We start from the raw sequence: 27,943 nt of genomic DNA, 5'->3' as shown, positions 1-27,943 counted from the left end.
ACAATCTTGTTAGCTATCTTCGATTGTCCTAAATATCAGGATACGTTATTCGTACAACCAATTTGTACATTTGGCATTTCACATAATTCGTTAATTTCTTAACAATTTGCTTATTAGTGTTGTTATTATAATTGTATTTTTTGTTGCGCAACACTGGTCGGTGATTTACGCCCATTTGTATGGAATAAGGCGCAAAAGAAAAAAAATTAACATTATTTCACTACACAATATTTGCTATATAAGTATGTACAAAGTAATTTGACAGCTTTTACTGAATAAAATTGTAAATAGCAAATTAATTGCTCACGATCTCGCCGATATTTTGTTAAAACTGTTTAAATTAAGATGGTAAATAATCAAATAGCACATAATATGACGTTACAATGAAAATAGCGTTCATGACAATCTTGCCAAATACCTAGTGTTAAGCATTGCGCAAATTCGAAACATCCCATTGAAACAATAATATTATAGTTTTTTTATGCCCGTGAAAGTAGGTTACGCATATTTTAAAGTTTGAAAAAATCCAAATAACATTAATATCAATAACAAGGTTTATATCTACTTACAGACTTTTGCAGTCTTCTAGCTGCCGATAATTTTGGCGAAAAATAGTAGAAATTAAATTTTAACAATATGTTTAAACAATGGATTTGGTTTTTCAGTTATAAAATCTAAAATTCGAAAAGAATTTTCAATAAAGTTGAAATTGGAATTGTATAGTTTTTAGCATAATATAATACATATTATGCTTCTATACAAAAACTACCTCGAAATACAAAGATTATCAAAACTCTTAAAGAATGAAATTTTTTCTAAGTAATATAAATAAAAAGTAAGAAATATATTGTATTTCTTTACCGTAATTATAATTTATCGTTATTTTTTATAATTATATCATTATTTTAGTTCCTCCCATAGTTTATTTTTTGAATTAGGTACAATATTGACTTAATTTAGAAAATAATAAAAAAATATTGATTGGGAAAAGTAGTGTTTGGACTTTGGAATATATACTTTATCTTATAATTGGTTTGATGTCGGTGTGTATTTAAGAATGAAGTGTAAAGTGAAAAGTCAATAGCATAGTAATTTGGAAGAAGGATCTGCTAGGTCGGTTACTTCCTAGTTGAATTATAATAAGAATTAATATATACCTAATAAATGTACTTTACGATTTAAAGAATTTTTTAGCTTTTACAGCTACAAATATAACAATGAAATTCACCTTTACATCCTGTCAAAAGATTTATAAAATTATGATTGGCTATTGATATAAATATTTATTTACTGCCTCAATATCAATTTAGCATCTGTGTTATACTTACATTTAAGGTAATAAGATATAGATTTATACTTTTGTATGTAGTTATCATAGGTGGCGTACTTAATGTTGCAGTATTTTTTTCCTATTAAAATTGGGCTCCCGTGTGTTGTTCTGAACAAAGTATAGCATTGAATTAAATCATGTTATAACACGTTAATGTGCCAATAACAAGTTGAAATATTCTTTTTGAGCTTTAAGTCTTTTCCTGTTTAACTACTGCGCCGAGAAATCGTTATTTGTAAAGCAAAACATGAAATGTGCATAAATAATAATAATTTCACTTGGATCGCTGCCAGTTGGGTCTACAAGTATATTATAGTATGTTCAGACTTCAGAGTCTCAACTTCAGACATTGTATTACTTAATGATCTCTAAGGTAACCCATACACGAAGCAAGGTAACCATGGTTATAAGTTATAACTTATAGTGGATAATGCTTACATTACAGCTACAACGCAATTGTACAATTTAAAAGATTTACATTGGTTGAGCGTTCACAATTATTCAACGATTTCGTAATCGGTGTTATTTTTTTCAATAGGTACTTATTCGAAAAAGACATTCCATAACTATCGTTAAAGTATATAATGCGTCGTTAGCGCAATTTAATTAATACCAAGATACGGGTAAATGTTTATTTCAACTATTATTAAATATTTGACTGTTTTCTATTTCAAATTTCAATGTTATTCGGAACAAGTCGTGCGTCATTCGAGCTGTACACGTGAGTTGGACAAGTTATTCCAGTTACCAAAAAAAAAAAAAATTAACACTTATCACTGTTATCTATCATTAATATTATTTACTACCTATCTAACTTATTCATGTACATTTTGTGTAAACGATGCGCGGCCTACGTTAAGATTCACACGTTTACCGGGTATTAAAATAGGTCAATCCCCCCCCCTTCGAAATCATATTTCCTTAAGAACTGTATGAAGGGCACATACTTGATTTTTTTTAAAACTTAAAAACAAGAATGATTTAATTACAGTTAGAAATATTTCATAATATATATTCTTTATCTACAAAAAAAAAAATTAATTGGCAATCAAAATGAAAGTAAACAAAAGGGAAAAACTTATAGGTGATTTTTTACAAGAGCAAAAATAATATATTTTCAATGTTTTCTTATGAGCTTAGTCCAACCTGGGAATAATTTAAATACTTTTTTAATTAAATAAAAATTCAAATAATAGTTCGAAAAAATTTCTATTCAAACAAATAAAACATTAATTTCAATTTTCTTAATTAATTTTGTATTTAATTAAAATGGAAATAATAAAAAGAATAGCTTAAATAATTATTACTAAAACTAAAAATATGACCAAATAATCACTCGAATAAAAGAAAAAAAGTTTCATTTAAAGCAATAATAGTTTTAAATAAATGTTTATTTGAACAAATAAAAATTGTTTAAATATATTTTCATTTTAGTTATACCTACTACAGTTAAATAAAATTTTAAAGAAGTATATTTTAAAATAGGTTATTTGATAAAGTCACATACAAATTTATTTATAAAGCTTTTATATTATAATTAAGTTATAAATAAAAAATAATTTTAAATAACTTGTTATTTTCAAATTATTATTTATTTAAGTAACACAAATTTCTCAGGTTTTAGATGAGATTTATAAGTTTTCCTCTTCAATATTTTTTTCAATAAGCAATGAAAAATGATTATAAGACAAATAAACATTTTAATAAATCTTCTCAATATACATTTTATAACAAATGTCACTTCTACAATTTTGGTACCCATAATTTCGTTTTATTAATTAATTTGATAAATAAGTGATGATCTACATATATCGTCATTTTAAAACCTAGTCCCAAAACTACGGTCGAAAAATCAAAATAAAGAAAGTATCCACCCCTTCTAAAAAAAATCTCACACAAGTTTGGCAGTTATCAAACTATATTTAAAAAGTCACAGGTTGTTGTAATTTTAAGGTTAAAAATGTGTAAACTGCTGAATCTTATAATTTTTAGCTCAATAAAGTATATTTTAGCTACGATTTCTGATCTATAGATTTAAATCTAAACGAAGAAAGATGCTCAATATTGAGCGGTTAAAGAAATATCTTAAGTGCAAAAAGAAAAAGCACATCTTTGCTAATAATACCTTCTTATATTTGCATCGAAGCTAAAACAATTAGTTTTTAGGTACTTAAGGTTAGTCGTCGATCGTAGGGTAATTGTAAATTAATGGGGTCAATGTAAAAAGCAATATTTTTTTCTAGGAATAATAAAATATGCATTGAAAATTTTAGTCGTATGCCCAATAAGAAAAAGGAATGTTTTGTCAGACCTTCTAAACAAATACAAGTGTTGAATACTTTACGCAGGTAGAATAAAATAAAAAGTACCAAGTATATTTGAGTTTCTTATAATTGAACTCGAACAATCGAAGTATTCAAATCATAACAGTTTTAAATTTAAGCAACAATATTTTATAGTAATAATAATACATTTGTAATCCGCAAAAGAAAAAAATATATACCATTAATAGACTATGTGTAAACATTTAACAAGTATAAATTTATATTGTCGAAAAATATACACATGTGTGATTTTCGTTTATTTATTTTTTATAATGTATTACATAGTTTAATTAAACGCTACTCTTTTTTTTTTTTTTTTTTTTAAATATATATTATAAATATTAAACAAATAAACATCAATCGTCTTATTAAATACATTTAAGTATATTTTAAATATATACATACATATAATCCATTAGCACATGCGTCTGTTAACACAACAACTATTTACAGAATAATTATATTAAATAATAATTTAATTACACAATAATATTTTATGATAGTGCGATTTTTATCTTTATTATACCAATTAATAAATTTAATTATATCGAAACATTATTAATTTATATCACATAGTGTAATTACAATTTATTATATACTTAAGGTCATCACGCAATAAATATAAATATATGTATATAGGGTGGGTAACAAAACATTCTTAATTTTATCATTCTTAGAAAAAAATCAATGCGATAATGAGAACTAGAAAAAAATAAATAATATAACGCATAAACACAACCAACATCTGTCAAGAGAAAATAATAAAAAAAAATTTAAGTGTCAATGTAAATTTTTGTATACATTTAACAATTTAGTCGTGAATAAGTGTAGTCTAAGGCATACACTGTGTTTACTAACTGCCATTTTTTGTCACGAGTTAACATGTTATAGTAAAATGGCAAGTGAGTACACACGATACTCACTTTTTTATGGCTATACTACTGGTTGTGAATATGATTGTTGAATTATAATGGAAAACTTATCGAAGAAACAGATTTCGTACAACAGAATAATGACTAAATACATCAATTGTCATGGATTTTTTTTTTATACTAATTTTTATTAAGTTTATCGTGCTAAAAAATTATTAATCATGTAAAATAAGCATTTATTTGTATGCAGCTGTTATAGACTGTTTTTCCTTCTCAAAACTTAAATTTATAAATAATATATAAGTACTGGTGACAATTTCGATTTTATAACAACTTAAAAACGAGTTAATTTATTAAATCATTCAAATTCGGATAAAATAAATTTAAATATACTATTGGTGATACATTGCAATATAATATCCTTTTTGTAATAAAAATAGTTCTTAAAATTTAGTTTCGAGTTGAGCATTAATGTTTGCTTTTTAGGTCCAAATTTTTTAGTATATTATTATTACCATTTAACAAACTCTGTGTTTACAGTCTTTACGCTAATTCTAAAACATATTAAAAAGAGAAATAATTCATTTAAATACACAAATGTGTTAGTTTAGAGTCTTCTATTAAGTATAACCACGTTAAACATAATCCTACTCTGAATGAAATAAGGGCATATAAATAATGCCTTTTGATGATTTGATTATAACTTAAAAATGTACGTAATTGAGTAATGTTCAGTAGTGAAATAGGAGTTGGGATAACAAATTTTTAATTAATTATGAATCACAGAATAGGTTTTTTAACATTAACAAAAACTAAGCAAAACACAAAATTACAACAAAAATATTAACAAATAAAAAATAGAGGAATCGTAATTAAGAAAACGCAATCAGATAATAAAAAAAAACATAATAATTATAATTAAATTGATAGTTTTTTTTTTCTTTTATCTTAATAATTAAAAAATATAAATATTTAGTATTACGATTAAAATATAATATATTTTTATTATCTTCTAATATTGTACTTAGTATAATTAGTATCAGTTGTGCTCTTTAATTGATGAAATGCCTGAAATAGTAGGAGACATTTTTTATTAGGTATTATTCGTAAATAATTATTAATTGGTCATACTTCTTATTACAGTGCAAATGCAAACTAATTGTCCATGATATATTTTTTTTCTATGTCTAATACAGTCTCTTAAATACCTTTTATCGTTTGAAGCGGTACAGTCTATGACAACTTGGAATAACTAGGAGGAGAAAACTTTTTCCTCAAGAATTTCAGTATGTATAACGGCAGACAGCTGACCAATGTAATTACGGTGACCTTCCAAAGGAACGATTCAGTTTGAATGAAATTAGAATCTAGAAAAAAAAAAACACAAACCATATTTTTATACTGTACGTTATTAACTGAAATGTTGAAACATATTTGTTTTACTTACCGAAATAGTCTTTGAGTAATATTAAGGACAATATGTAAATAGCTAAGCTAAATAACTCGGCCAACAACATCAAGTAATGCCACGTCCGAACAGTCAAAGCGACCATAATTAATTCCGTTAAAATCAACGCCGTGAAACTAATGGCGACAATATGGATGAATTCATCTTCGAACAAAAACAATGCTCCATACATAATAACACCGCCTGGAATCAAATCACGAGATGTCAATTATTTATGACCATATAAAACAACTATAGAAGAAAAATACCTTGATAAATGCTGATCAGAACCCAAATGAAAAACGTTTTATATGACAATGATCGTCCTTTGCTAAGCTCTTTGTAGAGTTCGGGGTAGGTCAGAGCTATTTTCGCTAAAACATCTTTGTCGAGTACCAATGAAAACACAGGAAACATTGTATATATTGTTGCATACCTAAATTATAATAGAACAAATTATAAACATTTTCAACCTTCTTTTTTGGTCAATTTGGATTAATGCTTTAAAAATGTTGTCAAAATATTATTAATACGCAATCATCAATAATAATTTATAAAATTATAATTCCAAATAGTAATCATCGACATGAAGTCTATTACCCTATCATGAGAAATCCTTGGTATAAAGTGACCGACGAGAAGTAAAATACGGCGGAGAATATTGCTTGCATAGTAGATATAATGAGACCTCTGTGTATGACAAATTGACTGAGCGAGGCTGATCGTTTGTAGCTGTATCGTCCGTGCACCATAAGTAACCGTGCCAAGTGTGAAAACTGAGGGACCGAGAAATCTGCAGCTAGTGAGGCTTGTCGACCTTCGACGCCAGCAATACCAATTCCAGTGTCAGCGGCCTGGATCATTGACACGTCGTTTCCTCCGTCACCAACGGCAGCAGTCCTTTTTCCTGTATGTGCTTTGATAAGGGTGACAATTTGCGCTTTTTGCGTTGGTGAACATCTACAGCATATAACAGCCGGACTACGGCACGCTACATCCAGCAATTCGGTTTGATAATATTGGAGACAAATCTAAATAAGGAAAAAAAAAATTAATTAATTTAAGTAAACAGACATTTCTTAACAACCTACCTCAAGAGAATCGCCGGTAATGACCAGAGCGCAATCTTGTTTTTTCCTAAAAGCGTTTAGTTGTTGATGGGCCTCAGTTCTGGTATGAACTGGAGCAAAGATGAACAGTTCTTGTGTTCGTGAAACAAGGCGAGAGCTTTTCGCAATACATGTTGCTGTTTCTTGTTTGTCACCAGTCAACATCCATATCTTTAAGAAAAAACGATTACATAAATTACTTAACAATTATTAAAAAAGTAAAATTTATTACTTTGATTCCAGCATTTCCTAACAGCTCTAATGTCCTTCGCACGTCAACTTGAAGTTTATCTTCAACACCAGTGACGCACAACAATTCCATTTCACGTTCTAAGGTGTCCACCACATTTCCCACTCGCTGAGCGCGTCCAGTTACGGCCAACCTTGCTGAATTCAACCGTGACTGAAGCAGAAATATAAATACATTATTTATTGTTATACTTTAATAAGTAATAATACAACTGTCAAGTTTTTAAGAATAAGGTTTGGACGAATTCTCATCACTTCAACCGACCATAAATAATAATAAAAAATATATACAAATCTAACATTACTAAGGAAAAATAAATAATAAATTACAATATAATAAATTTCTTTCTTTTTTTCTTTATAGTTTAAAGTATTTTTATCATTTTCAAAATTTTGTTAAAAATACAAATGTTTGGCTGTAACATTTGATGATTTTATTTCTATTTTTGTTGTTTAAATGATGTAAACTATAAAGAAATATTTTATCAAATGTTTTTTATTTTAAAATCTAACAATCTAATAATCTAACAATTATTTTATCGAATAAAAACCGTAAAACATTTTTGTGCAGTTAAAGTACTTTTCAAAAAACTTGACTTTGTCAAACAGGAAATACTTTCTGTTACCATACGTTTTTAGTTTAAACTAGTTGATTACTTATTGAAAAATGTTTTGAAATCTAACAAATATTCTTACTATTATATGCAACAGCTTCCCGTGGTTAGCAGTTTTTAAATATAATTTAACTTGAGCAGTCAAAAAATAGCCCATAATGAGTGTATGAGTAAATTTATTTATTTAAATAAGAAAATTAGGTGCTTTGAATTAACTTTGATTAAATGACAATTTTTTTTATTTGCAGTCTACAGAGTAATGTTGAAGCACTCAAAATTTGTCCAAACCCTTTTTACAAACAAGTCTACATACTTCAAACTCTAAATATTGTTCTTCTGTAAGATTTTTTCTAGCCACTACCAACGTGCGTAGGCCTTCTCGTGCCATATTGCCGCATTCTTCTTCAAGCCAGTCTGTGTATTGCACAATGGATGACATAACCACATCAGCTCCTTTCAGATAAAATGTAATTTCACCCGATGAGGTGTCTTTAACAATTATTCCCATGCGCTTAGTTTCAGACGTAAACGGAAACATTTGGAGTATAGTATAGTTTAGTATATCTCCAGTAGATGTTCTTAATTTGAGAGACGTCAAATCCCTTTTAATTACAGCCAATCCTACGTCTTCTGTCCACTTGACTAATGCAATCTAAAATGATCAATCACTTCATTGGTATCATTGTAAAGTATACAATTTTTTTAAAAACATTATTTTCTTACTTCGTCAGGACTCGAAGCTTGGTAAGTGCACTGTGAACGAGACAGAAGACCTTCTTTTATGTAATGCTGATCGGCTTCTGAACGGAGTTCAACTGGACTATCAGTACTGTAACGACGATAATGAACAAAGAATATTAGTTATTATATCGTATTTTAGTACTTTCATTTATTCGATTAATTATATAATATGAGCTCTTAATTACATATTTCCTTGAACGTTGTTTTCTATAACAGGCGTGACATTGTGACACAAAGCGATAGCTTTAACAGCGTCGTGGAGTCGAGATTGCTCGGAACGTCTGATCTTGAATGACGTGGAGCCTTGAGATAAATTTCTATTGTGAGTTGGCTCGACTGCTCCACAAAATGTCATTTTCAATTGTTCGGAAACCTGAAATAATTAAAACAATAAATAAAACGCTAAAAATAAAAACCTGATAATTTTTTTACTTGGTCGAAGGACTCTGCTCCATAAGACACAGTTCCTAGATGTAACCTTTTGAAGACCATCGAGTTTTGTGTTAATGTTCCAGTCTTGTCCGAGAACAAATACGATATTCGTCCGAGCTCTTCAGGTATGGTAGTACATCTTACGACAGTGTCTGGCATTTCTTCATCTCTTTGCATCGACCACGAGTAAAAGGCTTTACCCATGTCTAAATTTACTCTCAAACTAAAACATAAATAATAAATACAACAGATAAGATGTATTCAATAATGACCAGTAGCATATTTGTACACACATAGTATACACCCTTACAACTATGCCAATAACTGAACCTAAATTTCTTACCTGATTGGTATGATGTACGAGAAAAGTAAAACGAATCTAAACATATAACGGTACCATGGACCATTGAAACCTTTTAAGCACATCATTACAAATGCCAGACCGACCACAGCGCAAAATAACAGCTGTAAATCAAGAGAACATTAATAAAGATCATATTAACTATATGTAATTTTATTAACGGCAGTCTTACTTTTGTCAATTGATTGATTTCGATATCTAGCAGACCAACTTTACTTCGGGGCTGTGAATTATTCATAACTGATCTAGTTTCAGCACCAGTGTAGACGACAGCGCCAAGAGCCGAACCATTGGCAACAACACAGTTGGCCCACAGCGTATTTTCTACATCAAGGCTAACTTCTTCACCATTGTCTTGCTGTAAAAAAAAAAAACCAAAAAAGCAAGTTTAGTATTATTCAATATTTAAGATCAATTTGTTAATTCACATTTACCCTTCGGAATGTTCCGATAAAACTATGAATATCCCTTTGTGGTTTTTCGGCAAATATCGTGGCTGTGATATCAAATAGACGAGCTTCGCAGTCCAATTTCTGAGTGTCTCCAATCGCGAGACGTAATTTCCAATCGGTCTCGCCATCCATTTGATCAGTTCGCACAAAACAAGCACCAGATCTTTCAGTGGTCCTCAATAGCACCATGTCGGCCGGAACCCTTTGATCTTTTTCGACTAGCACCTAAATAAAATAAATTATAAAAACTCTATTTAGAATTCTGTTTAATTATTTCCCCCCTTAATTCAATAGAAAAATAATGATCTACCAGGTCTCCCACTTTGAGTTTAGAAGACGACACGTATTCTGTACCGATATTATGGTCTTTACCACGTATGAGACGTTTGTACTTCTGAGAATTGACTTCTTCATCCCTTTGCCATCGCCGAATGTCATCAATTCCTTCGCGAAACAATGTGACAGCCAAAACAAAAATCTATAAAAATACCAGCCATAGTTATTACTTAAAAACAATATTATATTTTATGAATGTGATAATAGTAATAAGTAATAATTATTTATTTTTATCATTGTATAGTTTACCAATGGTCCCCAATATGTGTATAAATATCCTAACCGTAGCTCAGGAACAAACTGACTCATAGCCATCAAAAGGAAATAGAGATTTAAAAAGAACTTGAACTGTTGGTAAAGCACCTGAAAAATAATTTGAAAACAAATTATACAATGATGTAGTTAGAAAAACATTTATTTGTTTCTTTTACCTTTGGGAGGAACGTGATTATGGTGTATTTCTGATTTCGAATAACGTTCGGAGAGTATTTTTCTATACTCTGTTTCCCAATCACAATGGTTCTCGACGAGAGTTCTTTTTTGCGGAAACATTTTTGCCAGATCCATTGACAAAATCTATTAAAAATCGTATTTTAAAAAACAAATTTTAAGCGTTACAAACACAATTTTTGTTTTTAACAATACTTAGAAATCCTAATATATTGATTTGTATCATTAAAATCATTATAAATTTTAAATTAAACAAATTTAAACAGCCATCCCTTAAAATAAAAGACCCATTTTTGCTACACTTTTGATGATGATAATAGTAAAAAAGGAGAAACCAATACATTTATCAAAGTAATTAAAAAAAAATTTGATTTTAATTTTGTATACCTGTATGAAAAAGTAAAATTGAATTTGTAAAAAAAGAAAAAAAAATGCTAACAAATATACAAAAGATATATTTTTTTTAGTTCCGACTTAAAATTACAAACATATTGTTTTATTTTAATCATTGATTAACTTATTTGTTAACTACTCTGTTAAAACACAAAAGCAAAAAAGTCAAACAATGAATAATAATATGTACTAATTACTCATGCAAGCTACAAATAAAAAAAAGCATTAACTAATAATAATATAAAGCTATAATTGCATTAAGATCAAGCTGGGTCCTCTATTTTTTTTTAACAAATCACCATATTCCATTACAAACTTTTTTACAGCTAAAAGGTCTGACAAAAACGAAAAAATAAAAAGATATATACATATATATTCTTTTTAAGTTACCGTTATTGATAAATTTGAAATTAATATGAACCCTTTTCGGTCCAACTTTGTACATGTCTTGAACAGGTTAAAGTGCGAAGTTGTGATTTTATTACCTTTTTGGACCGTAAAAGGTTATTGCACAGTAGATAGCAGATTGTATTTAAAAAAAATGTTAGCGTGTGTTATATATTGATTAGTAAGCCCTAAGGTTAGGATTTCCAAACCTTGATGATTAGTGACCGAAAATATGAAAAGGGTGAGACATAGTATGATGACATTAGTATGAAGCGTCGTTCACACTAGTGAGCCAAACTGCAACATGAACAAGTTACAGCAAAATTTTGCAAGGTGATCTCTACCCAATATTAGTATTTTGCTGAACTGGTGTGTGTCGCTGTAATCTGTTCCTGTTAAAATTAGGGCGAGGCTCACTAATAACAACGAGTCACGAGAGTAACTAAAAATGTGAAATAAATTAATTTGAACCAGTTCATTTTTTGAAACAATTTGTGTGAAATGTTTGTTTTTAATTAATGTAAAAAAGGTCTTTTGCACATACAATTTTTATAAAAATCATAAAAGTGCAACGTTTTTATGTACATAGCTGTTTAAATAATTTAACGAAAAAAAAAAAATGTTAATGTAATTTGTTGCCTATAATTTAAATACCTAACTAATAAAAAATCATGATATGCTCACCCTTTTTTTTTTTTTAAATCTTTTTTTGTGTTAGCCCAGTCGGATATTGTCTCATATCAGACTTTTTATTGATTACAATCAGGCCGTAATATTATTATATTAGTAAAAATACTAAATTGGGGTCCTACCTTAATTTACTTTTTTTCTCTTCTGTCATGACTGTAAAAATTTAAACAGGCAGGAGAATGTGTCACAATCTGAAATAAATAGGACACCAGCTCCATGAAATACGACAAACTTACTGACCGCTATCTACTACTAAATTTATAACCATTTTGGAATGACAAAACGACAACTAATAATTATTGTCATTCATTGTAGAACCAAAGAACAATACAAAGCTTTTATTATATTTGTTTTACAAAAACATTTTATGTTATATATTTTATAATCATAATTACTATTTACACATTATATTAAATTGAAATAATATCACCCAAAATGTGGCCTCAATAGCTATCCAAACCTACTAAATATAACAAGACTTTATACACATTCAAATATAATCATTAATTGTATAATTTAATAATCTTTAAGTGTAATTATGATTTAACATTAGTAAATTAAAGTTTAAATATTTTATTAGAAACTGTAAAGGAATTTTTTTATTTTGTATTTTAATGATTTAAAAAATAAGTAGAACCTACTAATATATTTTTTTAAATAATACATGAATGCCAATTTTAAAAATCTATAACTCGATAAAACAGAGGATAATTGTTTGTCATGCCATCGGGTACTTTAATCTTATTTGATGATGCGAGAAACATGCGACAAACCTTGCAAAAACACTAGAGATCAATCTCACTAGTTTAGCTAAAAAATGAAGTATAGTTTTCCGATATTAAAATTATACTTATTATTAAAACTTAAATGGTGAGAACGGTTATTAAAGATAAAATTAAAAAAATAAAATACCAAAATGGGAAAGTACAAAAGAAAAGCTACAAAGGAATGTGTAATTCTTCTATCTAAAATTATAAAAATATGACCTATGAAATAATTTTATTGAACTTTTAGGCAGAGATGGCAAAAACCCAGATTTTTTTTTAAAAGTCTTACTTGGTAGGTTTTAAATTGGATATAAACATTAAAACCCATATTTTTGGGTAAACATAAACATTTGCTAGACTTAAACAAAAGAATAATAAACCCCCTGTTTGTTTTACCAGCTCTGTTTAGGCACATAATAAGGATGTTTCAAAATAATAAGAAATTAATATCAATATTTAAATACGATATCAGCACATCCAAATTGGCTAATTTCAATAAAAGCACAAATTTACTAGTAAAAAGTACCTTCTTGGTTTGCTCGTAGGCTTTGTGTGATAGCTAAACAAATATATATTGACCAAATTATATGTTGTAAGGCAATAAACTCATTTACTTAAAAAATAATTTAATTTAGGTTTGTTTTCTTCAATATTGCTTTAAAAGTTAAAATATTTGCAATTTTTTTATATTATCCTTAGATCTACCAACTTGTTAAATTTTACTAGTGCTGTATGTATTATATTATATTGTATATTTTGGAATTAAAGAAGATTTATAGACAATTTAGCTCGGTCGGTAACTAGTAAACCATTATAATATTTGATTAGACACTTTGAATGATTAATTGCTATGAGTAATATACCTGACATATCAAATATTAATTTGATGATAACATTACTAATACCATTGAAATACTAAACATAATGTTTGGGTTACATAATCAGTTGGTAGCTGCTATTGTTCTATAAAATTCCCGCCCGCTTCTCCAGTTTCACATACTGATGAAATCGACCAAACTAGAAGTTTCAGCTATGATGCTTACTTTAGGTACTTATATTTTGTAGTTTTCAAAAACTAATATAATAATAGGCATATTTGTTAGCTCTTTCCAGATTAAACCACAGCGTTAGAACATAAATATTAAATATACATAGATAAGAAGAACACGCCATACACTCTTTTGGTTGTTAACCTAAATAATTGGAGTTTCATCCATGGACCATCTATGTATATTTAATTAAGGTTGCATGTTAAAACGTTATAATGAAAAGTTTTTTGGGTTATCAAAATGTTTCAGTTACTAAAAACAAAATTCATTATAACATTAGAATCAGATTTCTGGTTAGAATATGCAAAAAAAGTTATCCATACCGCGGTGACTACTCATGCTCTTATAATACAACAGAAATAAGAAACAAATCCCGTAAAAGCATGAATTATCGCTTAACCACTTATAAAATTATCCACTAAGTTCTTACAGCGTGGTTAGACTGAGGGGGACAAAAGTAACGTATGAAACAGAGTTGGTAATATTCAATTTTTTTTAACCTCCAAGAAGTCTGTTTTTAAAAAATCTTGTTCTGCGGTCTTAACACCACCATGTTATTTCTGCACTTAAAAAGTACCAAGTCGCAGTGTTAATAGTGTGTATGCGAGCACTTGGGAAATAATGCCCAACCCACATGTTTTTTGAGTATGTGTTAATAAATAAAAACCTATATTTTTGGGTAAACAGGTACTAGATATTTTGTAAAACTAAATAAAAAAATAATCCTGTATAGTCCAAGTTGGGATGAAGTATAGTTATTGTTAAATAGAGCTAGCTCAGCATCAAGGCACTAAAAGTCAATAAAATGAAAGAATGATTGTTTGATCATTCTAAGTTAGCAGTTATCCAAATTTTACAATAAAAATCCGACCTCGATAAGTGATTTTGGGTAAGCAGCAATCCAAAAACGCTATATTTTTTAGTAAATATGCTAGGCTCGAGCACAAACAACCCACTGGGCCATGGTTCTATTTTACCAACTCTGTACCTAATGAGGACCGTCAGTGATTTCATGGTGAGACTTGCGCCCACATGTTCGATTGCATGTTTGACCTATATATTATTATAATGGTGATATGAAGTCCATATGGGTCGAGAGGTGGCCAGGGCTGGGAGAGGACGAGATAGGCGGAGGCGTCTGGCGAACCGCACACATTTAAATCTGTTTGTTTTGCTGACCTGTTAAAAACGTTATTTTTTTCCCGAGGCTTGGTCAAAAGCGGAATGTCCTCTTTGACGGTCAGCGTAGTCGTGGACGAGGATGAGTGCATTTCCACCAAACAGACACCTGCACCAGCGGGCGAATCCATAAATCAATCACATTATGCGGCGAACGCGCCAAATCGTTAACATCGCACCACAATAGCGAAAACAATTATTTAAAACAAAACAGCAATCCAATTACGACGTGAATCAACAAGTCGTCGTTGATCCGTTGGCCAACTTTGTAGCACACAACACCCGTTTTTTTTTTCAACAATCGGAATATTACGCGCAATAACAGCGAACGGAGATTGTATTCGTGAACAGCGCAAGTCGCAACACCGGACACACAAAGGCAACGGGTTACGAACGATCCAGCCAAAAAAAAAAAAAAGAAACAGCCTGTACAGGAGATAATAACCCACTATACAACGTTATACGGAGAATTGAGTAATATAGTAACAGTGCATAAATATACGAGGCGTAGAGGACCATTCAAACGGCAGCACCGAGCGAGACTGTTAACGCGCGGTACGGGGGTATGTTACGTCGACAAACCGAACTGGTATGTCGGCAACTCGTGTTATCAATATTAACAAAATGGCGTCGTTCTCCCGTAACAATGAATGCGCGTAGCCATTTTGAAGGTTATCCCGTGTTGCCGGCATACCTATCCTATTTTCGTCATGTGCACAATCCATTGATATAGATAATAAACTATAGTATAGTAATATATATTATATATATGTGACTACGAGGGTTCGATATCACACGTCCGTGATTAAGGTCAAGGTTCACTTCATGGCGAAGAAACGCGATATGACCGATGACAGTTTTTTCCATGAAAAGACACGGCTGATAACGGCTCTTCTTTTTGCCCGCAGACCTAAATTTATACTACTAGACCAATAATAGGTCCATGTCAATACCTCGGCCTAAGAAGATTATCTTCTAAGGTCGTTATTAAAACAGTATTTTGTTATTCGTAAAAGTTCAAACGGAAACAAAAAATCAATCGACTTGGACGTCCGTTGTCACTTAGACATCGAACTACAACTGCAGCACAGAAGCCATAAAAATAACAAATTCGATGTCAATAAAAATATGTTGTCTAAAGTTTAAATCTCCTCGTAAACACGTAACCATCATAACTAATAGTTCTAACTACTATAAAAACAAATTGAAAAGAAAAAATAATAAAAAACTAGTTGCCAGTAGTCGAAACTTCTTTACTTCTTCAGCATTATAGCAACACCCGTTGATATATCCGCTAAAAATTGTTTTGTGGGAGACAAGTATGTGTATGTAAGGTAGTATACACAATAACCAGTAACCGTATAACATATTTACAATAAAGAATATGGAAAAGAACTATCTAAGCCGTAGCGTTTTTAATTTTTGATAACTTAAAATACTACATACAATAATTTTTATGTGTATAAAAAGATATTAAAAAAAAAAATTGCTACGGCATAAATAAAGTTTTTTTCTACACATGTTGTAAATTTGGTTAATCTACTGGCCTCACATACTTGTCCAGCACAAAGCAGTTTTGATGGGAAAAAAATTGGTTAAATCCTGTAGAAATGACCGAGTCTAACAAAAATAATGACAAACAACAAAGTATACTAATAATTACTCTATTAATAAGCGAGTAGTAAACAGTATACACTATAAATCAAGCACTAAATTCAAATTTCGCGAAAAATTACCTATACTTTACTCCTTAGAAATGGGATGTGTAGCATCATCTTAACACAATAAATTACAGATCTATTACATCTTAAAACATTTAAACTGAAAAGCTACTAAAACGACCATACCTCTATGGCTTATAACATAATGAAATAAAATGTCATTCATTTATTAGCGTATTATCTGTAAAATTGTGTGCTATTAGGCATTAGCTAAACTGATGATGGTAACTAATATTTTTTTAACACACCGCAACATTAAATATTATACTTTATACTATTAGTAAACAAAGTTATACAATTTCTGATTTTATATTAATAGAATGATAAGAATAAAAAACTTGTTTTTAACAAGACAACAAATACGATAAACTATTTTTAATATTATTATCTAACCGAGCCATGGTACATAGAGATTTTTGATAAGGCATTACCATTCTTTTTTTTTGAAAAGCATAATCACTCTTTTGTAGGTATATAAATGTGCCCAAATAGTTAGGAAACGGTTAACTGACACCCATCTACACTCTAAAGTCTAATGCATGTTCCACTACAATTTTGTATCATAAGTAAAAATTGAAATACCTAGGTATAATCTTTTTTTAAACAGAGTTGGCAAAATAAACCCAAACCTAGCAAATGTTAAGGATTTACTGAAAAACAAGGACTTTTCTGGGTTAATAATATGTACTTGTACAACTGGGTAGGTTTTTTTTCATCAGGTAAATTGCTAATTCTTTATTTAAAGCTAAGATGTCTACACAATACTAATATTTAAAAAAATAAAAAATCAATTGCCCGCCGAAACTGGTTAGTCAATTTATTGTTGTCAAACATCAAGCTAAAGAAAACACACTGTGAAAAACTTTTGCCGTATTGTAAAAGGCCAATCGATAGTCGACTTTCAGCACTTACCCACAAAACAGTAACGAAGACACCCTGGACCATCTGCTCTTGTAGTAAATATTATGTTTTTTAAACGGCGTCATGTCATCACCGGACAAGAAGCAATCGGAATCATCACCATCGAACTGCCTCTCCGCTTGACTCAACAATAAGGGTATACTTTCTGTCTGCAAACTCTTTTTCACCTGGAAACAACGGCAGTATAGTCGATCGATGTCATTACTACATATGTAAAGGATCCACACGGCACTTACTCGTTTCATTTAAGTAACTTTGTCAATTTGTTAAAAACCAGAAAACACATTTTATTATGCGTCAACACTTCATTAAATGTATTGTCGGTCAACGTTCATTTTTCGGGTACTTCCATCTCTAATCGAACCGTGATCAGAAAACGCCAACTGTGTACAGTGTATTTGAAAAGGGCACAAGTTTTTTAATAGTTTCCAGACGGTGTTTAACGTTGTACCGATAAAGAGCTGTGTACAAGGAAAAAGTGACTAATAACAATAATACGATTTCCTTCTTTATTTGATCAGTGATATCATTTTCGATTGCAACGAAATAATGTACACAATCATCGACCGGCAATGCACGCCATGCAAAAACGTTACTATGTTCATTTGGCAAGCAGCAACAGCTGTTATACTCCACTGTTATCAGTTGACCGCTTAATAAAAGCAAAAAACCTTTAGAGATTTCACCACTTTAGTGTTGAGCGCTGTAGGTTAAACGACTCTTGTGAAATTATACTCTATGGCGGGAAGTCTATTACATTTAAAACCAAGACCGAATAACATCATTCATTCTAAACAGTTTAATTGAAAATTACCAAATTAAATGTATACAGTATATTAGATTATTTGAGTAGATAGTCAACCTAAAGTTTTCAATTTTCATTTATAAATAATTGCAACCATTATTATTTTTCAGAATTAATCAAACCATATATGCGCCGTAATGTATAAAAATATAATTATCCTACAAAATTAAATATTTTAGTTTATTTTTATGAAGACTGCTTTGTTAAGCATTTGAAAAACGTTGTATTTACTACTGCCAAATAAAAAACTAATAGCACATGGGCATAATGAATAGGTAATAACTAATACCATTGGTAATCCGTAATACCATCGAGAAGTATAATATTTCAATTTGGCATTTCATTTTACAAAAATAATTTATTTTTTTTTTTAATTACCTTGAATTATAATTCAATATTATCTTTGGCGATTTGGTATAATAATATTATACATTTTTTATTACCTAAATAAGACAGTAAAAATGTATGTTTAATAACTAAATAAAAAATTGCCCTTTTAGCAAAAGTAGTATGCTTAACGCTTCCCAAATCCTGTAAGAAAAAAAGCAATCCGTCGATACAATATAATTTTAGAAGTATTTAAGTATTTAAAACTAAAAATAATGGTGTAGCATTTTTTAAAAAAATTATCGTAATATTTCCTATTTTCAATTTACAAAATATATTTTCCTTAAACACAAATCATTAAAAAGTGTACTTAATAAAGTTTTTTTCTCATGAAAACACGATTACTATTGAAATGGCCTGACGACTATTTTTAATGGAAATTAAAAAAATTACCTTCCTTATACATGTCTGCTAGTTTTCCTTGTGAAGATACTTTAGACATTAGTCGGTCAAATGTTGAAAGAATGTACTTTACTCAAATCTAAGAAAAACTTAAAATATACCGTTTTCCACCGTTAGCATAAGTATAACTTAAAAAAAAATGGTTGAATACAGTTGGAATATTTCTACCCAACAGGGTGATTCAAATTTTCAATTTTTGAATTTGAAACTAGCACCTAAATTTTTTTATTATCTATAAAAATGTGAGTATGCCAAATTTTAACTCAATTGAACAATAAGAACATGTGCTGCAAAATGAACATATGCCTTGGAAATACCAAGCATATAGCCCAAATGGATTAGGGATAAAAATATTAAAATTGTTATTGCTGGAATTTCCACGTTTTATCCTAATTTTAAATAAGTGACTTGTACAAGCCATAGAATTTATGTTATTAACCAAATTACATGTAGGTGTTTCTTAGACGTATAACAAGTTTTAGCGTATAAAACTAATGCTAAAGTGTCAAAGGTGGTTGTACCGGTTATTTTAAACAATCCATTTAGTCATGTCAGATTAACTCTGTTTCCTAAATGTTTTTTTTTTAGGTATAAGCTATATAAAGAACATTTGAATCCAATTTATTCAACAAGTTTTGTATCTGTAAAAGTCTAAGCATCAATACAGTTATTAATCATTTTAAATGGTCGTTTAGGAACAATTTTTAAATTTTACGATGGTTTTTCTAATATATATTATTCTATATGAATAAAACTAGTTTTTAAGTAATTATAACTATTATATATTTTAATCTGAATCGTACAACTGTTGTAAGTTTATATATGCCGATGCGTGTTCTACCTGCACTGTTCTTTTCTTAGCGTCCCCTTGTTGTTTGTCATTCACTGCTCCTATGCTGTCAGCTTCTCCTGTCCTATCACTATCCCTCATCCTCATCATCAATTCCCCTGTCATCCCGTTGGTACACATCAAAAAAATAAATGAGAAGAGTTGTGTGAAGAGAAGGATAATTAGATTTTTAAAAATATGTATCTGAATACATCCAATATTTTGAAAAATCAGCAAAAAGTTATTAGACCCAAATCTAGGGTGCTAGGAATAGCTTATTTATATATAAAAAAATGATGAACAATAGATCAAAAATAATAAATATTTAAAATTCTTATTATTCGTTATAAAACTGAAAGTATTATATTTTAATTTTTATTTGCTGTTTTAAATAACCTGTTTTAATAAAAAAAATTAATAAATATTTAATGATTTTAATATTTTAACAATTAATAAATTATTGTATCTTTCCATTTTTATTTGCATATAAAATTATTTAGTTATTATTTAAAATGAATTTAAATCATTTTTTGACGGTCCAAATAAAAAAATGTTTAAATTGTTATTTAGATATTTGTTTAGTAAAAATAAAATTTTATATTATATTATTTCAGTTATTTTTTTAAATTATTTGTTAAAATAACGTCGAGGTTAGATTGGAGCTACTAACCACATAATTTGACCTATATTTTTATGCAAAAAACCTTAAGATTTTCTTAGCACATAGATTTGTTTTCTAAATGTCTTCTTAAGTTATAAAAAACTTATGATACATGCATTAGCATTTACTCCATTTGTTTACAAATTTCCTACTTACACTAATTCCAGTCTTATAACATTATTAATAAAACAACTTTTTACACACAATTAAGTTTTATTATTTTCTATTCTAAAACAGCTAAACCCGCGAGTACAATGTATTACATTATTTACAATAAAACATTTCTTTTTTTTGGTTATTTAATATTAATTTTTTGCTAGTCCTTCGATCTTCTTAAGAACATTTTCTGCTGTTTGATCGGAGAGTTGTTCACTTTTTTCTCGACCAAATTCTAAAACATTAACGTATATTATAAGTAATGCTATCATTGATATTAAAGTTAAACCTTAGGATTTCAATAGTTTTTTTTAATCTATCATTAATAACCTAATTTTATCACAATATTTCATACATCAAAACTTCTGGGTAAAACTAATTTTGGTATTGTGACTACTCACCGAACCGTGCAAAAACTTTAGGTTCTACTCCGCTACATTCACGCACGAGAATAGGGAATTTGGGATTAGCCTTTTTTATCGGGACATAATATTTTTCTATAAATTGTCTGGAAAAAAATAATTAAATAGTTAAGAAAAGTTTTTCAAGTCGAGTTGTTCATTTTCGAACCTGACTCCTTTGCTGGAAGCCGACGATTGACACAGGTGTAGCCGTAATTCTTTAAGATGAGAGCCAAATTTAATTGCCGACATCGTAATATGAAATTTTTTATTTAATGTAAACCAAATAAACGTGTTGGTAATAAATCTCAAAACAAATGTATGTTGGTTAATAAAAATTGTCCAAATAAATGTTGTTATCTTTATGTTATTTTCAATGATAAGATTTATCAATCATCTGTGATATCCTTGGAATTCCTTGACGACAAGGTCATTTTGAATTTCCCGCAGCTAGGAAGGTAAGAATTACATTTTTAAGTCTTAAATCTTTAGAAGGTTCTAAGTTTCCAGCTATGAAACTTGATTTAATTTTTAACGGACAGGAAGAACTGTTGAAACTTTAACTTACATTAATCATTTTATTTGTTTAACAGTTTTTGAGAAAATACTGTTTATATTATTATACTTTTAATCAAGTTTACTTATATAGACAATTTTTATTTGAAAAATAATAAATCATCATTTTTAAATAGAAACGTATTTTAAACACATTTTTATTTAGTTCATCAACAATATAAAAAATTATTTCAACTTATTATTGTTAAAAAAAAAAAAATTAAAATTATGTTAAAATATTTTATTAAAATAAATTTGTATTTTACTTTTTTAATATTTTTCGAAGTAACAATTTATTAGATTTAGTTCTTAAAATTTGTGCTCGTATACAAAACTGAGTTAGAAATTACGATCTTTTTAAAAATACATTTTTATTTTCAATAATATTATTTGAAGTTTTAATTAAATCCATACCAATTACCATAATTTAATGATGGTAACTAGTAATTATAAAAATTACATTTAACTAGACTTTATTGTAAAGACCTTCAAATTAATTAGCTTTTGTAAATATTTTAAAAAATATCAACAACATTTGTATCCATGTGTATGGTTTGACAATAATTACCTAATAATGGTTTGAATAAAGTTCTAAAAAAAATCCCTGTCAAAAAAATGAGGGTTTTAACTTATTTTTTAATGATTACAACAAAAAATTGTTCGAATCAGAAAACCATATTTTTTTTAATAAATCCAATCCAGGTTTAAATTTATATTTTAAATTGTACTTAAATATGTATATTTCCCGTGCCTAATAGTTTTACTTTGATGACGGTTTCTGTAAAAACGTCTATTAACACTTTGAAGGGAAATATCACCAATAAAATACTTTTAATGAGCAAGCTAAAAATGTTAAAACCAGTAAAATGGTAGTATAAAAAAGCATATTGGATACAACTGTAAAAGTGAGAAATAAAAATAATAAGTAACCGCATACTCTAATGGTGTATTTAGTCGACAATTTGATGTGATTATCATTTTTAACCAACACCAAAAGAAAATCATATAATTGTATATCTACTTTAACTACCGCGACTAAGGGACCATTACAGAAGTGGTTAGTTTACTAACCACCGCCCCACAAAGAGTTAACACAACTCAATTTTATTTTTTGAATAGAATAATATTCTATAAAATAGTCTAAGTATAATCATAACTATTTTGACTTGAGGATAATAATAACCACTTTATTACCCGCACTCATAAACGTACAAAAATATAATATAATACACTATTATATTGTTAAATTAAACATCATACTCTTAATTGAATTCTTTATCAATTCAAAAAAAAAATAATAAGTAATAATAACTGTCACAGTTCATCAATACTGTATAAATAATACTTATGCAAATATACACATTTTTTTGCAAATTATAAATTCATTATAACATATCTTAGGTTTTAAGGTTCACCTTATGAGTAGACAGACAAATATGATTTTATTAGACTACGTAGGAAATTAAATATTTATAAAACACAACAAGTAACTGTTTTAACATGACATTTGACAATTCAATAATATATTCATAAATAATAATAATTAAAAAATAAAAAAAAAAGTCCTAATAGTAAGCTTTAACAATCGTTAATTTCTTATATGATTGTCTTGAAAAGTCTAGAAGAAATATGTCATACAGACGAGAAGGCCGAGCCTAAATTATCAAGTTATTAATTAATGTAATTATAATAATAATAATAATAGTAATAGGATAAGCTGATGATTTACATTAATAATATTATCATTCCGTAATTTTATTCACATGATTTTTAACAGGTACAAAATTGTTTTGCAAAAAAAAAATAAGCTTCACGTTGGGAACATATAAAATAAGAAAGAATAATTCTTTTAACATCATGTCCCGCTGCTACGTACAAATATAAGCCTTTCGGGAGGATCACGTTTTTCTTGAGAAAGGCCAGTGTGATCGTGACCTCTGAGTGCCACCGCTACTGCTCACTGTTGACGACGAAGACGATGAGTTTGAACGTAACTCACGGGATCCTGTCCCCGAGTAAGAATTAAGACTAGTGGCTGATATTTGACCTCTGTTGGAGAACACATCCAGCACGCTGGGCCTTTGGTTATCCTTATCAATTGTTTCTAAAAAAAATAAAATACATAATTTTAAAACCAATATTTTTTCAGACGTCCAAGATCATATAACATTTACATTTTCAAACTGAAAGTTTAATGTTTATTATTACTATTTATTAATTAGGGTGGTTTTTTTTTATTTTAAGAATTTCAAATTTGTATTCCTTTAAAAATATATTTTGAAGTATATCAAAAAAACCAAGTTAAATACCTTCAATTTTTGTTTTTATATGATTTAATTTATTTTAATGGCAATTTCAGTACTCGAATGTTTAAGTGTTGTTGCGCCACCTTCACTTTATACTTTCAAAATCATCTCAACTTGAGGTCATTTTTTTTTTTATGGTTAAGGCAGAGTAAATAGAGTGTAAATAGATAATAAATAAATATTTTTAATTACCAAATAAAGGAGTTTCGTCGTAAAGAGATCCTTGTCGCTCAGGTTTAACAAATGAATGTCTATTATTTTCTAACGGTTGGACTTCCATGACGTTTTCGGCTGCTTTCTTCCACCTGCGACAGCAAAATTAATATTATTATAGTTTGTATACAGCAAAAATAACTGTGTACGAATTACTTGTAATGTTCTTTCGAATGTTGTACGAGATGTTTAAGCCAATTGCCCTTGTCTTCGCCGTTGTTTGCTGCAAATATTAGTGATAGAGTTCGTTTTTCGACTTCGTTCGATATTTCAACCTCGTTGTTTGATTTTAGTGCTCTAATAACGGTGTTCTGCAGAGAAAAGGTTTGATATATTAAAATCTTGGTACACACTATAAGTTAGCAAAAAATATTACCTTATCGATTCTATACGATTTTTGAGGTGGCTGACTATCGGCTTCTTCGGCAGAGGACCATAACGACATTTCAAATCCTTGAAGACGGGCCCAAAGCGGTACAGAACTATCTCGTAGTTTAACGTAGCCTGAATAGACTGGAGAAACTATACACTGCGGTTGAGCGGCCAGACGACAACAAAAATGTCCAAACAGAGGCAATTGATGACTGCGGTTTTCTGTGAAGAAATGTTAATGTTAATTTTTGTACACATACAGAGCACTATAATTTTTTGGGCTAAGTCAGCAGAACATAATATTAAATAGATTAAAATTTAACACACTAGTACTCACGTGTATTTTCTATGTTCATGTCGTGCGTATGTACTCTGTCATCAACTTCTTCTAAAGTCAATTTGGCCGACGCCATTAGTTCAAAACTGGGTCCACTGAAAAAAATTAATCATTAATTTAAAAATACCATACATACTGAAAATTACTTAAAACTGTAAACTTCACATCCGTGAAGGATACACAAAATGTACTATTCATTTGTAATTTAAACGCCTTTTTTTTTTTAGATTAATACTTTTGAAAACTGAGATAGAAAACAAAATTTGGATTGATCCATTGGATTTTAGTATTTTATGAAAGAGCATGAAAATCTGTAATAAAAAGAAAATCAATATCTCGTCAAAAATGTACACATGCTTAATTTTTAAAATTTCAAAAGTTTTTTTTTTAGTTCATCCAATAAAGTATGATATTAAATAATGAATTATTCAATTCAACAAATTATTTGATAACCACATAATTAATATATTTCTTTGGCGGTGATGATATAATACAGTCATCTAGATTCTACGGTGCCGATTCTGAATACACCACTAGACCGTGCGGCTTGCTTATTATTTTGATTTTTCGCTCGCATTTTATGTTTCGTTTACCTTATCATTTTTAATGTCCCTCAAAAAGGGTGTTTTATTGGTGATATTTTTTTCCAATCGAAAGGTCTTTTTAGAAGAAACCGACTAAATAACGATTTCAGTCATCGTCCGATACTCACATTTTGCCGCTGTTTAGTTCGTCTCTGAGAGTGGCTGCTAATTTTTTCCCAACTGTACGGCTGATGGAACTGTGTAATGTATTTTTAATCTTTCTGGACGTGGTGGCTATGGAGAGGTCATCCCGCAGCACGTGCGCGTAGACTTCCAAGTCCAGTTTGAAGTCCGGTCCGACGTTTTCACTGTAAACCAATAATTAGAGAAACGGTGTTAATATAAAATTGGTCGAGTGTGGCGGACACAAAGGGCTTTTTCTAAAAGTGCTATGGGACGGAAGTGTCATGGGGTTGAATTTTATTATTCCAACCAATTATTATATTATTGTGACTAAAACGTTGCCGTCTGCTGTAAAGTTTCGACAACACCTTTAGCCACCCACTACTCAATTACCTTAATTTTTCAAAAAATAAAACTCACAACAGAAGCGTGTCGTTGAACGTGACGTCGGTCATGGATCTGTCCACCGGAAACTGGAGTCCGGTGTCGTAGAGCTGCGTACCGATTCTGGCCAGGCAGAACACGGCAAACCGTCTGTAGTCCCCTTTGTTTTTGAAATGATCCGTGTCTCGCCACATCAGAGGCAGTCGTAGATCAGACAAAGACACCCGAGCTTTACCGCCGTTCCATCCGATTCTGTTAAATTTAAATAAAAACGTGAAAAAATATCATTTACTTGAACCATACGATATATGGCTGCCCCGCCACTACTCTCTCCGCAAAAGGGCCAAAAGTAAAAAAAAAAAAAAACCTGTCACTAATGGTACGTCGAATTTACTCTGTACAAACAGCAAGGCATAGGCAGGCAACATAGAGGGGCAATTTTTTTACAAACTGAAAATTTGTATAAATTAATAATTGAAAAAAGGCAAAATTGGAGTTTGCCTAGGTCGAAAAATTGTCTAGCGCTGGCCAGCCGAAGAACAAACACAACTAGGTATTTTTTAAAAAAATTCAAATAAATAACGAGTAATTTTAAATTGACTTTCATTTAGCTCATTCTGTATTGTATTATTATTTTAGCAACGCTTTAGACCTATAAGCCCGACAAAATTACGTGTAATTTAAATGATCCGATTTCTATTTTGTAAAAAATAAATAAACTAATTTGCTTTTTTAACTGTGTTTTCTAGCTAATAGATTATTTAAAATTTAGTCCTTGACTTCCTGGAGGTATTTTCTAGTTATCTCGATAACTGAAATACAGATAGGACCTACCTGGTAGGTATACCTAAGATCTAGGGCCTATCGGATCCTTCATACCAGTTTGAACTAAAGACAAATTGTTAAAAGTAAACTACTATTATTATTATTGAAATTGTAGTAAAATGTTTAAGAGATTGCGGTATGATAGTATTTAAGATTATAGGCGATGTCTAAACTTACTGAGGAGGTTCTCGACTCTTCTTGTGCAATTCGGCTATATAGGCGGTCATCCGTTCGTTGGACGTCAACAGGCTCTTGGCGGCTTGCAGGGATTGCGTTTGATGTTTACAAGCGGCCAACAGCCGGGTAGTCCCTTCACGCATTTTCATTTCGAATTCCATTTTTTGTTCCAGTTCGAAATCCTGTAAAACAAAAAACAATTAATTAAAAAACTATCCTTGCCAGGACCGATCGATACCGCACAGACAACGACGCCGTGTATAGTACAATATTATCCTAAATATAATTATTATTAAGCATATTATGAACTGATGTAAAAACTAAAAAAAAAACAGCACACCTGGTGTGCGATACCTGAAGGGGAGTAGGCCCTCGTAAAACGACGTTTCAGTAGCTGAGCGGATCATAAAATAAAAATTAAAACTACTATACCTCGAATGTTTTATGACAGTGCCGGTCTGTTGAAATAACTATTTTATGTCACATAAAAAACCAGCGTCAATAGGTTATTAGAGTAGCTAAAAAATAAAGAAAAGGCACGTACGACGGGGTCCTTCGCGAAAAATCTCTATACCTACATTTACATTTGCCTACCAAACGCA

The 27,943-nt window shown here is 29.6% G+C and overlaps 3 protein-coding genes across 10 annotated transcripts in view; all 3 read right to left on the bottom strand.

Moving 5' to 3' along the window:
* Positions 1 to 4,109: 4,109 nt before the first annotated feature.
* On the bottom strand, positions 4,110 to 18,339 carry LOC126847317 (probable phospholipid-transporting ATPase IIB). 5 transcript variants are annotated; one of them, XR_007687048.1, is made up of 19 exons: positions 18,061 to 18,339; positions 17,816 to 17,991; positions 10,699 to 10,843; positions 10,517 to 10,630; positions 10,242 to 10,409; positions 9,914 to 10,156; positions 9,652 to 9,837; positions 9,462 to 9,583; positions 9,119 to 9,341; positions 8,872 to 9,059; positions 8,669 to 8,774; positions 8,259 to 8,597; positions 7,315 to 7,485; positions 7,065 to 7,253; positions 6,574 to 7,004; positions 6,243 to 6,409; positions 5,974 to 6,177; positions 5,658 to 5,893; positions 4,110 to 5,594 (listed from the first exon to the last, which is right to left on the bottom strand). XR_007687048.1 is itself a non-coding variant. In XM_050587444.1 (19 exons), exons 1-18 carry the CDS (start codon positions 18,067 to 18,069, stop codon positions 5,760 to 5,762), a joined length of 3,315 nt encoding a protein of 1,104 aa, XP_050443401.1. In that variant the 5' UTR covers positions 18,070 to 18,338; the 3' UTR covers positions 4,116 to 5,594; positions 5,735 to 5,759. The 5 variants fall into 5 exon arrangements, 4 of the variants coding, with proteins under 4 accessions (XP_050443401.1, XP_050443404.1, XP_050443403.1 ...); XM_050587444.1 differs by having other exon boundaries at positions 4,116 to 5,594; positions 5,735 to 5,893; positions 18,061 to 18,338; XM_050587447.1 differs by lacking the exon at positions 18,061 to 18,339 and adding an exon at positions 12,310 to 12,378 and having other exon boundaries at positions 4,116 to 5,594; positions 5,735 to 5,893; positions 17,816 to 17,936.
* A 2,762-nt stretch (positions 18,340 to 21,101) lies between these two features.
* LOC126847321 (NADH dehydrogenase [ubiquinone] 1 alpha subcomplex subunit 2) lies at positions 21,102 to 21,830 on the bottom strand. Its single transcript, XM_050587452.1, has 3 exons — positions 21,635 to 21,830; positions 21,466 to 21,572; positions 21,102 to 21,299 (listed from the first exon to the last, which is right to left on the bottom strand). The coding sequence occupies exons 1-3, from the start codon at positions 21,715 to 21,717 to the stop codon at positions 21,214 to 21,216; spliced, it is 276 nt and encodes a 91-aa protein (XP_050443409.1). The 5' UTR covers positions 21,718 to 21,830; the 3' UTR covers positions 21,102 to 21,213.
* A 1,505-nt stretch (positions 21,831 to 23,335) lies between these two features.
* LOC126847320 (rhotekin-2-like) overlaps positions 23,336 to 27,943 on the bottom strand; it is a 42,942-nt gene continuing 38,334 nt past the window's right edge. Inside the window, exons 2-9 of one of the 4 annotated variants that reach the window (XM_050587449.1) lie at positions 27,342 to 27,523; positions 26,376 to 26,591; positions 25,961 to 26,140; positions 25,249 to 25,343; positions 24,916 to 25,133; positions 24,696 to 24,850; positions 24,519 to 24,631; positions 23,336 to 24,124 (exon numbers count right to left, since the gene is read on the bottom strand). In XM_050587449.1, coding sequence (XP_050443406.1) covers positions 23,919 to 24,124; positions 24,519 to 24,631; positions 24,696 to 24,850; positions 24,916 to 25,133; positions 25,249 to 25,343; positions 25,961 to 26,140; positions 26,376 to 26,591; positions 27,342 to 27,523 — 1,365 coding nt within the window. In that variant the 3' untranslated portion in view covers positions 23,336 to 23,918. The remainder of the gene's footprint in view (positions 24,125 to 24,518; positions 24,632 to 24,695; positions 24,851 to 24,915; positions 25,134 to 25,248; positions 25,344 to 25,960; positions 26,141 to 26,375; positions 26,592 to 27,341; positions 27,524 to 27,943) is intronic. The other 3 variants (XM_050587450.1, XM_050587451.1, XM_050587448.1) reach the window with 3 other exon arrangements.

The sequence above is a fragment of the Adelges cooleyi genome, unplaced genomic scaffold (genome assembly GCF_023614345.1).
Source record: "Adelges cooleyi isolate 19-005CV unplaced genomic scaffold, UGA_ACOO_1.1 ACOO_flye_CR_arks_rails_tigmint_CR_PRNA_108, whole genome shotgun sequence".
Classification (NCBI taxonomy): Eukaryota; Metazoa; Arthropoda; class Insecta; order Hemiptera; family Adelgidae; genus Adelges; species Adelges cooleyi.
Note: the sequence above shows the minus strand (reverse complement) of the source record. Positions and strands in the feature narration are given on the sequence as shown.